At 38.6% G+C, this 16572-nt stretch overlaps 1 protein-coding gene across 1 annotated transcript in view; it reads right to left on the reverse strand.

The window, feature by feature from the left end:
• Positions 1-12948: 12948 nt before the first annotated feature.
• LOC126418697 (UDP-glycosyltransferase UGT5-like) overlaps positions 12949-16572 on the reverse strand; it is a 111000-nt gene continuing 107376 nt past the window's right edge. The window contains exon 6 of the mRNA XM_050085592.1: positions 12949-13330. Within this exon, the coding sequence (XP_049941549.1) occupies positions 13024-13330 (307 nt within the window). The 3' untranslated portion in view covers positions 12949-13023. The remainder of the gene's footprint in view (positions 13331-16572) is intronic.

Genomic DNA, 16572 nt, shown 5'->3' on the forward strand with positions numbered 1-16572 from the left:
GTTTGATTTGACATTAATTTTCTGCCCTTTGTCGCCCCGAAAATGTTGCTGCCCTAGGCGGCCACCTAGTCTTAATGGTAGAAACGGCCCTGAGCATATCGCAATCGACTAAATATATCGACATTCACTTTTCGCTTAGTTACACCCTAACCTGAAAAAGAAATTGACAAGTTATGTACAGAAATTGGTAGATATGATGTACATGTACAGACAACCACATGAATAAAATTTCAGAAAAGTTGTTATTCGTTCCAGAGGATGAGCTCAACAAACTCAGCAAGTCAATAACGCGTTTGTCCACCTCCGGCCCTTACGCAAGCAGTTACTCGGTTTGGCGTTGACTGGCAAAACTGGTGGATGTCCTGAGAGTTATCGTGCCAAATTCTGTCCAATTATGTCCCAGTGTGCACACGGTGAGTTAAAGTCGTCTGCATGATCTGGGTATTTCCGAGCTACTGAGCGTAGACTTTCTTCCTAAGATTCCAAAACTGCCACAACAGAATCGGGCGACGGGTAAAAATATTCGACAATTAACTTGACTTCTCCTACACATGTTACACGCATCCAGATAACTTCACTGTCAGAGTCAATTTCGGCCTCGAGAGGCACTATTTTCCTCGAGTGCAATGAACATTCCCTTCCATTGGTGTCTCATCTGTCTTTTCGATGTACGTTCCACATCTCGCTAAGTGTTTCAGAGCTTTCTACTTCGGGATTCAGACAGCTCTCGGTTCCAAGAATAATTTCAGCACAACAATTTCTCTGGAGGACAGTAAATTCAGGAAGTTCTTTACGAGCACTTCAACACTTTACTGTTACAGTTTTGACAGTCGAAGTGCCTTTACTTTTTAAGCAGTGTGATCCCATTCTCTGCATATTGAACTGACGAGCGTCAGTCAGATTATCTCAAACTACTGCCTAGCCTAAAAACACCCCATGTACACTCCACAATTACTCTGCCACCCAAGTAGCTGCTTCCTTTGTGTAGTTTCCCACTGACCTGTCCTGTAATTCTCCACCCTAAAACACAAGTCCATAAATCTGCAGCCAAGACAGTGACAGAATCGACGGAACCTTTGGTTGAGACCTTCCACTCGATTCCAAACCGAAGGACCCCAACCAGTTCTGGCAACAGTCGTGCAGATTGTGAGCTCCGTTTGCATTCCGCACGCAAGGCCAGCAGTCTTCGCCACTTCTGTCAGCCACCTGTATGAACTCACAACCCAGGCAACAGACGTAACTGGTGCTGATGTGAGTCACAACTTGCAGATGGACTGCACCCTGCATGTTCGATAACAGCGGGCAGAACCTCCTCCACATCTCAGATAAGGTCTTCTGGCAGGCAAACTGAGTGCACAATGGATTTCTTGCTGGCCCTGAAAGATATTTCTCTAATGCTAAGTAATGCCCTTAGCAATGGAGCTCCCGATAACTAGAAAACTACTAATGCCGTGTGCCTGCTCAGACCCTGCTGAAGGAATGACCCCATGTCCACTGACAGGGTGAATGAGTGAGCCCAGACAGCCAGCTTCCACACTGACTATCAGCCTTGAGCGATGCAAATTTGTTACCATCCACCACACACTGTGCTGTGAGGTTGGAACCACAGCACTGCACAGTCTGTGAGGTGTCCCGGCAGCAGAGCCTGTGCACTAAATGAGCCACACTCGAGGTGTCCCACGCGACGCACAACATTCTCAGCCGTCGATACACCCCAAAACGACAGCCTGAAGGTGGCTGACCATGGTCAAAAGCATCTTCAGCTGTTTACAAATTGCAGCCAGCACAGAGCATGCTCACATCCTATACACCCTCCTACCACTATAACTATAAAATCACACACAGGAAGCTAAATATGTAACTTGCTGCCTTCCTGAAGTATCACCAATAGGGACTGATGCCTTAACGAGCTGTGTAGCTGGTGGGGATCTACATTTTACTGTTAGTAAAACGCAAGATTATGCACCTTAAATATGGCCGATCACCGGTTTGGATGGAAGGTGATTTGTCACTTGCAGTTGCTTGTTGCTAGTACACAGTTCACTACAATCTCAAGCATCATACAAGCAGATTGTGAGAAACTCATTAGTGTAGTTTACACATAACCGCATTAGAGGAACATGAAAGGCAGCCTGTATCGTTCTCATGATATTCAAGGAAAGCTATGGGTGAAAGTTGCAGCTTAATTGAGTGTCAGCACCAAAGAATAAAAATTTGTTAGCTTACTGAATGAAAATGTGCTTCTATATCCCCAAAGTAGGTAAGTATTTTTATGGGAAAAGTAGCCAAACCTAAATGTTATAGCGGGTCTATTATAAGGTATTTCCCCTACAATTTTTCATCTACATGCACAGCTAAGAACTTATAATTTTCTACCTTGTTTATCATTTCATGTTGACATATTAAATTAATAAAGGGTGTGGGATATTTTTGCCTTTTTGTGCAAAGGCATTCAGTATCTTTGACAAAAACATCATTTACTAATTTTGCTGTTGGTGGTTGTTTATTCACCTTCACAACAATGCTTGTGTCATCTTCCAACAGGGCTAATTCTGCCTCCTCATTCAGAAAAAATGATCTATCGTTAACATAAAGCAAGAACAGTAGTGGGCCGATGATCGAACACTATACTAAAATGCAGTGCCTCTGTTACTCTAATGTACTTGCAGTACAGCGAGCAAATGCTATATGAAATACCAGAATCATTTTTGCATTTGTGAATATGGCTAAATGTTGGCTACACTATGCACTGGTGACAATGAAAATTTGTGCCACGCCAGGACTCGAACACAGATCTTCCGCTTGATGTGAGTGGTTGCCTTGACTACCTCTGCCATCTGACAACATTCCCCAGACTGACCCAAACTTCCATATGTCACCACTTTTGCCTTCATCTTATACTCACACAGTTACTGTGAGTTCCATTCAGGAAGAGGCGTATGATTAAAGTCGAACCCCAGTTATTAGGCATGCAATACTAACTTTCTTGGGTGGCCAACGTGGTCGAGGTGACCACTTGCATCAAGAAGAAGATTCTGGTTCGAGTCTGGCCTGGCTCAAATTTTCATTGTCACTGATGCATACTGCAGCCAACATTTGGTGATATTTGCAAATCCAAATAAGATTCTTGTATAATGATCAAATCTTTTGGGAATCCAAAGTAATTTCTCTTTTGAAAACTGTTTTCCCTTATAGGTAACTCAAATCACACAGAAGTCAAAAAATAAACCTTGGATTACACAAGGAATAAAGATATCATGTTGGACAAAAAGTGTGTATTAGTCGAAAGCCTAGGGTGACTTTCTGCATTCTTTTTCTTAAATAAGAACATAAACAAGCACGTACTGGACTATGTACAATGAAAAAAATTTTTTGCCCGCTCCAGTGTCCAAGTGTCATATTCCTATCCAGTGCATATGCTGCCTCTCCCCCCACATTACTATCACTTGTGCCTGCTGCCTCCCTCTGAGCTGTCACCCACCCTTCCCCACCCTCCCTCCCTCTCCCCACTTCTTTTCTCCCTCACCTACTCCACCTGACACTACCCCACATCCAAGTCTACCTGTGAAACTATAGTCCCCACATCGTGTATTCAGCTGACACAGTGTAGCTGAAAAGCATGTGTGTGTGTGTGTGTGTGTGTGTGTGTGTGTGTGTGTGTGTGTGTGTGTGTGTTTGCCCGAGAAAGAGAGAGAGAGAGAGCGAGAGAGAGACATCTGCATGTGCATACTCCAGCTTGAAAAAGAATTTGTGTGAAAGCTAGTAAAGTTTTTCAGCCCCTTTTATGAACATGTTGGCGACTTAGTACCTGTACTATAGGGTAAGTTGTCTCCTTTACTTGTAAATTATATACATTCCACCAGATCTTTCTATACAATATTAATTTCTGTAATAAAATATTGTGGCTGACACAATAAAATAGCTTTTGTATGTCATAGAAGGTCCCAACTAGAGATATTTATCATTTAAAAACTTTATTATGAGCTCAGGAAATTTGTTACTGGCTGACTCAGTAAAGTGGCCTGTTTGGAACCCAAAACTCAACTGGCTATCTACTTCATTATTTCACAAGTGGGTGACAACCCAGGAGTGCATTAACTTCTCAAAAATGTTAGAAAATGATGTAAGGTGTGATACTGGGTAGTAGTTATTGACATCTGTGGCATCACCATTCTTGTAGAGTGGCCTAACAATGACATATTTTAATGTGCTTGGGAAAACACCATGAGTTAAGGATGTCTTACATAAGTGACTAAGAAATTCACGTATTATAGGGCCACAGCTTTTTACTGTGATGTTGAAGATACTATCCACCCCTTATGAACTTTTACTTTTTGGAGTCTTGATAATCTTCTTTATTTCAGGAAGGAGAGGCACACAGACGGGGATTTGAGATTAATTTTTATTTAACAAAATGTCCTCAATACTGTTTTTTAAGTGTACTATTTTGCTTCCTCTTCTGAACTGTTTGCACCACTTTTCTCAGTTATATTCAAATGTTAGTAATTAAAAATATCTGCTACACATGAACTACTTTTTACAATGTTCCCACTCTTTTTAACAGAGGTAATGCACCTTCTATGGCTTCTTTCCCTGTCTCTCTGTTTACAATATTTCTGATTGATTTTATTTTATTACCTGATCTGTTGATTTCAAGCAAGATGTGCGTGGGGGAAGCCATAAATGACAAACATAAAAACATGCACTACAGTTTTAAAGGTAATACATGTGACCATAGTATATATCTAGCCCCCACAAACTGTGCAGAAATAATGGGCATCATTAGCTCTCTAAAACCCTCTAATTCAGCTGGGCATGATCGCCTAAATACTAATGTTTTAAAAGCCTGTAGCCAAAATGTCTCTGTACCGCTGTCTGCAGCAGTCAACAATATAATAGAATCAGGCACCTTTCCAGACAGACTCAAAATAGCACAGGTAACACTCATTTTTAAGAAAGGTGAGAACAACAAAATAGAAAACTACAGACCAGTCTCAATCCTTCCTGTCTTGTCCAAAATAGTTGAGAAAGTTATATACAACAGGATTATAAACTTTCTTAACAAACACAACCTGATGTTCGAAAATGAAAATGGATTCATAAAAGGCAAATCAACTAGCACTGCAGCCGCTCAACTAATTGAAGAGGTGTTAGGGGGTATCGAAAGCAAGGAACATGTGGCAGGTGTATACCTAGACCTGGAAAAAGCCTTTGATTGTGTGAACGTTGACATCCTATTAGACAAGCTATGGAACATGGGCATTAGAGGTGCTGCTTATGACCTAATAAAGTGTTATATGAGCAATAGAAAGCAGTTTGTTCTACTTAAAATGGAAAGGGGTGTCTACAAATCAGAGATCACTTGCATAAAATATGGGGTGCCCCAGGGCTCGGTATTGGGCCCCCTTCTGTTCTTGATCTATGTAAATGATATTAAATACTGTACTATAAATTCCAAAATTGTTCTGTATGCTGATGACACGTCCATTGTATGTAAAAAGGAATCATGTAATGAACTAGAGGCCGAGTGTAATAATGTGACAAAAGAAATTGTTCAGTTTTTTAATGAAAGCCACTTAAATGTAAGCACCAGTAAAACATGTTTGATGGAGTTTAACAAAAGTAGTTTGAATAATGAAATTAAATTATACATGGGCAACGAATTGGTAAAGAAAGAGTCTAGTGTAAAATTCCTTGGCGTAACAATCCAAAGCAACCTGAAATGGGACACACATATTGACTCTCTAGCAACTAAGTTGTCAAAAAATATATTTGCAATCAGTACTATTAGCAAGTTCTGTAGAGACACCATAGTCCTAAAGACTGCATACCATGCTCTTCTCTCCTCTCACTTGAACTATGGTATTGAAATTTGGGGGGCAACAACCAAAGCTAATCTAGATAAGCTACTCATTCTTCAAAAAAGGGGTGTGAGAATAATCTGTGGAGCAAAATATAGGGAATCTTGTCGCAACTTCTTTCCAAAAACAGAGGTGTTAACTGTTATAAACACATACATTCTAAAAGCCATATTGCTTGTGAAAAGACAGCACCCAAACACTTATTCAGATTTCCACCAGTACAATACTAGAAATAAAGAAAGATTTTACATTGGCAGCCACAGAACAGCACTTTACGAAAAGGGGCCTCAGTATGCAGGTATAAAATTAGCTAATGCACTGCCTAGAGCAGTCATTGCTCTTCCTACAATTAAACTGAAACAACAGCTTAAGAAATTTTTAGTAAAACACCCTTTCTACACATTAGAAGAGTACCATACTTATATGAAGAACAACAAATGCTTTGTGAAATTATGTGAACAGAAATAAGTAAACACCTTATTGTAATTTTGTTGTAAATTAATGACGTATTCAGAAGAATGTGTCTTGTGTATTGTACAAATAACTTTAATCATTACTGTTTCTTTGTACATGTGCAGTGTACCATTCGATGTTGAATAAAGCTATTATTATTATTATTATTATTATTACTTGTAAGGGTGCCCTCTCCTGGCAGGCATCTATATCAACATCTACACGGATACTCTGCAAATCACATTTAAGTGCCTAGCAGAGGGTTCATTGAACCACCATCACAATTCTCTATTATTCCAATCTCGTATAGCACACAGAAAGAACGAACACCTATATCTTTCCGAACGAGCTCTGATTGCCCTTATTTTATCATGGTGATCATTTGTCCCTGTGTAGGTCAGTGTGAACAACATATTTGCCCATTCAGAGGAGAACAAGCTGACAGGCTGATCAGAGCAGAGGTGATGGCCCCATTCATTGAACCAGGATCTATTTTAGCTATCACCAAGGCGATGATAAAATCTAAACTATGTAGCTCGATCAGAAGGTAGCATATAGAACATTGGACTAAAAAACAGAAACAAGAACATGTTAAACTAATGATGCTGAAATCATATTTTTAGAGAAGTTCTGTAATTCTGGGCTTGAATAAGAGACAGGCTAAACTCTCATTAGGGCTAATGACTGGCCATGGCAAGTGTAATTTGTATAGAGACAGAAGCCCCTGAGTGGAGACAGTGCAGTACAGAATTTATGAAACTGCACCACATTTAATCCTCCAGTGTGAAGCATTAGAGGTATATGTATATTAGTGTCATTCACTTCTGGAGAAATTGTGGCTAACAGAGGTCTAACAAACAATATAAAGAAAAGGGTAGATTGTTATTCGCCATAAAGATGGCGTGCTGAATAGAAGGCAGGCACAACAAAGAGACTCTTACACATTTAGCTTTCAGCCAGACGCTTCTTCAGAAGAGGAAACACACATGACTGCCCTCCCTGGCAGCTTGGACCAGAATGCAGTTATCATGTGGACTTCCGGTCTCACAATATCGATTTCTTTATAGGATACTAAAACATAGATTTAAAAACTGACTACTGTTAATTACACTAAGTTTGATTTTATTTTGTCCTAGCCCTCTGTCACCCACACCAGAACTGAGTTTATTGCGCGGTACCTCTCTCATTCTAGTAAAGCCAACTATGACCCTAAACAGTTACTAATTATGGCAGTATTAAGACTAAGTTATCACCTCCTTTTGTACATCTCCAACAGTGGAAACTCCAGCCTGGAATATCACAAAAATCAGCAAAAGGATAGATTGTTACTCATCATAGAGATGGCACACTGAATTGTAGATAGACACAACAAAAAGACTGGTACACATTTAGCTTTCAGCCAAAGCCTGCTTCAGAAAAGGAAACACACACACACACACACACACACACACACACTCTTTCATACAAGCATACCTCATGCACACATGACCACCTTCTCTGGCAGCTTGGACCAAAATGCAACTGTCACGTGGAATGGAAGCAGCAATCTGGAGGGGACAGGGAAGGGAAGGGAGAGCAGGTTGTGGCTGGGGGCAGGAGAAGAGTGCTGTCTCGCAGAGTGTGCAGAGACTAGATGGACACTTGCATGACTGCCATCAGGTGCATGGTTAAGAGGCTGTGGGGCAGAGAGGTTGTGGAGAGGGAAGGGAGGGGGACATGGGGAGCAGAAGCAGAAGAGAGAGGAGCAGGGATGTGGAAAGACAGGCTGGTGTGTTGGCAGAGGACGGCACATGTTAAAAGATAAACAAACAAAAACAGGGAGGAGGAGATAGGACAGAGGAGGCGGAAACTGTTGGGTGGAGTATGGGGGAACAGTAGGTTGCTGTATGTTGAAACTGGGATAATTTCAAGAGTGGAGAATGTATTATAAGGATACCTCCCATCTGTGCAGTTCAGAACAGCTGGTGTTGAAGGGGAGGATCCAGATGAGCTGGGTTGTGAAGCAGCCACTGAAATCAAGCATGTTGTGATCAGCTGCAGGTTGTGCTACAGGTTGGTCTACTTTGCTCTTGGCTGGCAATAGCTGTTCATCCTGGTGGACAGCTGGGTGGTATTCGAACACAACATGCTTGAGTTCAATGGCTGCTTCACAACACAGGTCATTTAGATCCTCCTCTCCACCACCAGTTTTCCTGAACTGTGCAGATGGGAGCTATCCTTACAACACATTCTCCACTCCTGAAATTATCCTAACCTCAGCCTACAGTAATCAACTATCTCCACACCCTCCACCCAACACTTTCTAGCTCTTCTGTACTATCACCTTCTCCATATTCGTGTCCACTCACCATCGTTGTCTGCTGCCTCCACCAATGCACCTGCCTGTCTTCCCCCTTCCCTACTCCTCTCCCTTTCTTCACCCTGTTCCCCTCCCCCAACCTCCCTGTCTCACAGCCACTCGACGCCGCATCTGGTGGCAGTCTTGTTGTGGCTCCGTCTAGTCCTTGCACATCCTGCCAGACAGCTCTATTCTCTTCCCCAACCCTTACCCTACCATCTCTTCCCCTTTCCCACCCACCCCAATTCACCATCATGACACTAGTTAAGGCTAATTTGAGTGTACTAAGCCTCAGGGTATTCCAAATAGGGAATCATCACAAAGTGAACCAACTCAGAGTTTATAATGGACTATCATTCTCAATTTGGTCCATGATACTAAAATCTCTTACAACAAATTGTACAGTTACCTTCCACGTCTGTCGTGACACAGTTGTTACGAACGTAAATTGTTGGGACTACAAAGCACGTAATGTTGATTCTATGCCTGCAGATCACAATGCACTAATCATGAAGCTATAGACAAACTCAGTAGGCACTCAACAAATTCCCAGTTGGCATTCAAATTATGTCTTCAGAAGTAGTGTTATTACAAAGAAAAAAATAGATGATTTCAAAACTGCAAGTCTTCTACAGACTGGTATCAAATGTGTGAAGAATTGGACCCAAGTGATAGATTTTATTCCATGTTCCAGACTCTTAGAGCCAAATTTGATGAAAATTTTCCACTGAAACCCAAGAGATATCCAACTGCCAAATCAAAATACACACAGAAAACTGTCAAAGTAAAGAGCTGTTGTACCTCTTGTTTAGCCAAACTAAAATGCATTGTAAAAGCACTAAATGGTAAAAACAAAGCCACTGAAGATATTGGCATCAAAAATAGACTATACTGCAATTATCTACATGTCAAAAGGATTTACAGAAAAGAAGTAGAGAAAGCAAAGAAGGAAAATAATAGTAGATTTGTTGAGGAAGCTCACAATCCTTGCAAGGCAGCATGGGATCTGATTAATGAATGTAGGCAAAAGCCCACCTCTTGCTCTAATTCTTGCAGTCCAGATGAATGTAGTGAACATTTTGTAAACACAGTAGAAAACACAGCAGATGAAATTCATGACTTCAAAACAGATCCTGCAGTTGCTGTGAAATTTGGAAATAAATGCAGCATGGTAAGGTGGAAGAGAGTGTATCAAAAAGATGTAATAAAAATAGTAAAAGACTACAAACACTCTGGAAGCCCTGATATTCACAGCATGTCCTGTACTATATTAAAAACTGCAGTCTGTGAAATTGCTCAACCTCTGTCAGTAGTAATAAATAAATACCTCCATGCTGGGGGATTTCCAGACTTTCTGAAAGTAGCACACACAGTACCAGTTTACAAAAAAGGTAACCCACATGAAGTGTCAAGCTACAGGCCTTTATCGATAATACCAGTGCTAGATAAAGTGACAGAGTCCATAATGAAAGATCAGCTATTAAGTTATTTTGTAGGAAACAATCTCTATTATGATACACAGCACAGTTTTTGGAAGGGCAGGTCAAATACAACAGCAGTACTTAGTTACAAATATATGTCAGGGTTTTGAAGACAAGGAGTCTATAACACTGGTACTCTATGACCTCAGTAAGGCATTTGATTGTATCCCACAGAAGAGCCTGCTCAGCAAGCTAAGATCATATGGTGTTGGGGGAACTGTTCCACAAACTCTCGAATTGTACCTAAATAACAAATGACAGATTGTACCCATGCAAGGAGCAGAATCAAGTGTAATGAAGTTAAAGCATGGTGTGCCCCAGGAATCTGTAATATGACTCCTGTTATTCTTAATTTTCATTAATGGTGTAGGCTCCAATGGGCACACCTTGCAGTTTGTGGGATGACACAACTTTATTTCAAAAGGGGAAAATGTACCTTAAGCTGTTCAACAAGCAGAAGCCCTGTTAAGTGAGGTCCAGGTCTAGTTCATCTTGAACAAGACGAAAATTAATGAATACAAAACACAGAGGAATATATGCAGTCAAAAAAGCTGTAAGTATCCAGCATTAATCATCATCAAGTTCAGAATAATGTTTGCCACTTTGCTGTAAGAATAAAATAATTTCAGATTTCAAATTGACAAACCGTTCCAGCACTTTTCCTTTGCTTAGCTCCTGACAACAGCACACTAAACACAAATGTTCCAAACTCTCAAGTATCCTATACCTCTTGAGGAAACTAAAAATTGTTGTGCCGCATGAGTACCTATTAACAGTTTCCTTAGCAATGTTCCACAGTCACATCAGCTACGGGCTGCTACAGTGGGACCGTTCTGCAGGCTGCAAGACTGTGCTTTTGTTACAAAAGAAAGCAATGGGGATCATTACGTCTGGCAAAAATACTGACCGTTTTTTTCCATATTAGGAATTCTGACTGTTTTCAGCCAATATATTCTCAACTGCCTTTTTCACACAAAGCCAGATCATAAGATGTACAGAAAGAGAAATGAAGTTCAACAATACAGTACTCGCTATAAAAACAGTACAGACAAACCAAGATATTGATTAACTAAGATACAGAACAAGATGCTAATGGTGGCCCCAAAATTATTTTATGCTCTACCCAAGGAAATTCAGTCATTACCAGTCAAACAATTTAGGACTAAAATTCTGTGTATACTAAAAAAGTAATCTTTGTACAGTATAGAGAAATACTTTTCTGGTGACATAACACTGTCTACTTGAACTGCAGCTCAGTGCCAATGAAAACATCAGCAACTCTGCTACTTTATTAAATGACTGTCTTATTATTGTAATGTATGTTGTAATCTTGTTCTTAAATATAAGTCTTATAGTACTGATTTTAGTATCATAGTTTAAACTGCAATTATTTTATTAATTTTAATATGGTAATATTATTCCGAAATTGATGCTGTCTGTCCAGTCATGGCTGGTTAATGACAAAGAAATGGTAATAACAGTCTATTTACAGACCACCAATATGTACAATGATGCCACTTGCTAACAAAATTTTGATATTGTTATGTTTTATATTATTATGTACAGCATTTAACATGTAGTGAATTTTTATCTGCCACCAATAAAGTCTAACTGACTCCAACAATTTATGACACACAAAATATTCTTGACTCCATATCATATGCAAAGAATAAGTCTTGGTCATTTTTTTAAGGTGCATGTTGATTATTGAGGACAGTTTATTTTGCTCTTGGCAGCACACTATATTTGAGTATGTATTATAGAACAATAATTCTGCTGGCCTTCTTCTAAGTAGAAGTGATCTGAGCACATTATCCATAAATGTCTGTTTTAGGGCTGTATTGTGGAATACTGCTGAGAATGGAACTAAGACAAAAAGAATCTAACAAGGGAGCCATGAATCTTGACCAATCATTTAGTCCATACTAAACACATGCCATACTCTTGTTCTAGTTTAATTAGAGACAGTGTACTCATTTATGTTTTCACTTATTTAATGCTATTGTCAACATGAAATCAAACCATGGAAAGCCCAGGTTGGAATATTAACATTATCATGAAAAGGATAGATTGCTACTTAGCATAAATATGACATACTGAGTTGTAGATAGTTACAACAGAAAGACTGTTATATATATTGAGCTTTTGGCCAAAGACTTCTTCAGATAAGAAAACATGTGCACATCCACACAAGCAAAGCCAACTCACATCCACAAGATTGCTATCCCTGGCTAATGAGCTAGAATGCATTCCGGCAGTCATGGCCAGAGATAGTAGTCCCATGAACAAGAGGCATACCTTCTTTTGTGAATGTGTGTGTGTTTCCTTTCTGAAGAAGGCTTTGGCCAAAAGCCCAATGTATAACAGTCTTTCTGTTGTGCCTGACTGCAACTCAACGTATCAACACAAACTCAAAATCAATAATTTAATATCCACATAAACTATATTTCAACTCTTACCAGTACCTATTGTGGTTTTCTTTAACTTTTATATCACTTTTAGTGTGTCTGTCTGAATAATAGTTGGATTTTGCAAATGAAACAGAAACAATCAATTATTGATAAAATTATTTAAATCTACTCACCAAGCAGCAGCAGAACACACAAGCTTGCCAGTCACAACAGTCTTTTATGTGTGTGTTTTGCTGCTGCTTGGTGAGTAGACTTTTTATCTATCAAACTAAAAAAATGAAACAAAGTATGTTTCAGTAATCTCACACTTCCCTTTCAACACAGTAGATATTTAACAGTTTAATTATTGATGTCAAAGATGGGTTTGCAGTTTTAAGGATTCAAACATAAACAATCACATTAAATTAGAGGTAGGCTGTCTTTAATATTTTCTGTTTACATGTTATTCTGTGCTGCACAGAAATAAATGTAATGTAAGTTCAGTCCCTTTTCACACCTTTCTTTTTCCCTCCACTTTTCACTTTTGTACTTTTGCCACATACAAGTCTTAATACTGTCCTAATTAGGAACACAGCTACAAAAATCACTGCAACCACAGCCAACAACACCACAGCAATGACATCTAGTAGCAGATATTGGTACCATGTCAGATCCAGAGCTGCAGACCTCATGTGGGGAGCACCTTTGTGCCTAATGACATACTCTGTCCAGTATATAGCCTCTTCCATTGGAGGCCTTGGTCTGTCTCTGAAAAGTTTTGACAAAAATTTTGCCTTCTCTGTGTACCTGTAAGCAGAAGTATAGTGTCAAAATAAAGTACTTAATACATCACAAATTATTCTAAAAGTGCATATTAAAATTCATAAAATAAATGACCACTGGCACATATCATGTTCTCTCAACTGAATGAACATTCTGGAAAAAGTATTGGTAAATACAAAGGCTGAAAATGACATTCACATTGATAAAAAGGCAGAAAGATAGCAAATTTTCATGTACACAATTCATGCAGACAGCCTCTGATTGAAACTAGAGATACTCAAAAATTGGCAGGAAAATTAGGTTCATCCAGTTGTAATTCAGCTAAGGCAGAAAATCAGTTGTGGTTATTGCATCAGAATATCCGAGGACTAAGGGGTAAGCTTAATGAGTTCCTTTATTTGTGTTGAAGAACTAGAGTTGAGGAAACCAGTTGATATAATCTGCCTCCCTGAACATCATGTGACCACTGGTATAGATATGTTAAATATTACAGGATTCAAGTTAGCTTCTTGCTTCTGTAGAGAAAATATGGAGAAAGGAGGAGTTGCAATACTTATCAGAAACTATTTTGATTTTAAGAATATTGATATTATTAAATTTTGCTCAGAGCAGCTTAGAAGCTTGTGCAATGGAAGTGGTATTTCATAAGTCCCTTTTAACAGTAGGTATATACAGATCATCTTCGAGGAAATTTTAACCTCTTCATAAAAAAATCTGCAAGCTCTGCTGTCCCATCTCATGGCAAAAAAAAAAAAGAAGGAAATAGTGGTTGCTGGTGATTTTGATGTGGATTTATTGAAAAGCTCTGTCAGTGAACAATTATTGCAGTCAGTAACACTATCATTCAATTTAGTTCCTACTGTGAACTTTGCTACTTGGGTATGTAAATGCTCTGAGACTGCTATTGATAATATCTTTGTAAACAAATCTAGGGAAAAAAGTCGTATCACAAAACCAATAGTGAATGGGCTATCTGATCACAACATGCAACACCTTGTGTTAAACGTTGAAACTTGTCAGGATAAATGTGAGTACATGAAGGTAATAAATAAGTCAAAAATTGAGAATTTCGGGAAATTGCTCAAAGACATGAATTGGATAGATGCTTACAGTACTTCTGACTCAAATGGAAAATACAAAGCATTCATTAATAAAGTTACCTCCACTTTTGAAAACTGTTTTGCCTTAAAGGTAAATCACACAGAAGTCAAAAAATAAACCATGGATTACACAAGGAATAAAGATATGATGTTGGATGAAAGGAGACTGTACCTACTATCTAGAAACAGCTCTGATGTTAGCATTGTATTGCATTACAAAGAATACTGCAAAATATTGAAGCAAGTAATCCAGAAATTGAAGCAGCCTTATTAAGAGAAAAAGATAATTACATCGGGCAACAAAATAAAAACTGTATGAGATATAGCAAAGACAGAAACAAGTGGGGCCAAAAAGGAAGAGGAACAGATAGCTCTAAAAATAAATGAGACCCTGGCAAGAAGTGCATGTAGTGTTGCATTTCTGTTACTGACAGCTTGGGGTTATCACATTTGGTGAACAGTGCAATGGAGTATCTGAGACCAGCCTTTAAAAATAACTTCAGTAAAATGGGAAGGGCACTCACATCTCTGAAAGAAGTAGCATCAATCATAAAATCCTTAAAATCTAAAAATTTCAGTGGGTATGATAACATATCAACAAAGCTAATCAAAGAGTGCTCATGCAAGTTGAGTTATATCTTAACTTATTTGTGTAATCAATCTCTTATCAGTGGAACATTTCCAGACTGGCTAAAATATGCCAAAGTTAAGCCTCTTTACAAGAAGAGGGATAAAGAAATACCATCACACTATAGACCAAATTTCACTTTTGCTGGCTTTCTCAAAAATATTTGAAAAGCTTGTGTTCAAATGTCTCCATAAGCATTTGACTGCAAATAATGTATTGTCCAAGTCACAGTTTGGATTTCTTAAGGGTTCTGATGTAGAGAAAGCTATTTACACTACCGTGAGAATGTACTTAATTCATTAGATAATAAATTAGAAGCTACTGGAATTTTCTGTGACCTGTCAAAACCATTTGACTGAGTGAACCACAGCATTCTCTTAAGTAAATTAGATTATTATGATGTCACCGGCAATGCTGCGAAATGGTTTGAGTCTTATCCGTCTAACAGGAAACAAAGGGTGTTGTGAAATATCTGTGCAGTAAGCAGTCAATCTTCATCTGACTGGGAATTAATTAAATATGGTGTTCCTCAGAGTTTCATCTTGGGTCCATTGCTTTTTCTTGTGTACATGAATGACATCATTGTTTTGTTTGCAGAACATTACAATAAGTAGCAAGTCAAGTACAGATTTAGAAATAGCTGCTAATCAAATTTTCACTGACGTTAATAAGTGGTTTAAAGCTAATTCACTGTCATTAAACTTTGAAAAGACCCACCATATGCAGCTGAGAACCTGTAAGAGATTTCCTTCCAGCATGTGTATAACATATGAAGACATGCAGATCAAAGAGGGTGATAGTGTTACATTTCTGGGATTACAACTCGATAATAAGTTCAGTTGGGAAGAGCATACCACAGAATTGCTTAAGCGCCTAAACAAGTATGTATTTGCCGTGAGAATGATGTCAGATGTAGGAGATATAAATATTAAAAAAAAACTTGCATACTTTGCTTACTTTCATTCTATTACATCATATAGGATCATATTCTGGGGCAACTCATCAAACTGAGCAAAAGTTTTTAGGGTGCAAAAGCATGTGATAAGAATCATTTGTGGTGTAAATTCAAGAACATCATGTAGAAACTTGTTCAAGGAACTTTGTATTCTAACCACTCAGTATGTATATTTGTTAATGAAATTTGTTGCAAGTAATACATCTCTGTTTCCAACTAATAGCTCAATACATACTATCAATACTAGGAATAAGAACAATATACATAAAGACCTAAAATCACTTACCTTGGTCCATAAAGGGGTCCAATATTCAGGAACACATATTTTCAATAAATTGCCAGCAATCATTAAAAACTTGGTTTCAGATAAAGCACAGTTTAAACAGAGTTTGAAGGACGTTTTGATAGGCAACTCCTTCTACTCCATAGATGAATATCTTAACAGAGACTGTTAAGCCGGCTTAAGTAAAAATGCCTGTTAGATTTCAGTTTTGACAGCACTTGGTCACAACAGTGAAGGTTAGGTATTTCTGTGTTTGATAAATTTATTAATAGTGCATAACAGTGTTTCATTCTGACAGCA

This window comes from Schistocerca serialis, chromosome 9 (assembly GCF_023864345.2).
Source record: "Schistocerca serialis cubense isolate TAMUIC-IGC-003099 chromosome 9, iqSchSeri2.2, whole genome shotgun sequence".
NCBI classification, from domain to species: domain Eukaryota; kingdom Metazoa; phylum Arthropoda; class Insecta; order Orthoptera; family Acrididae; genus Schistocerca; species Schistocerca serialis.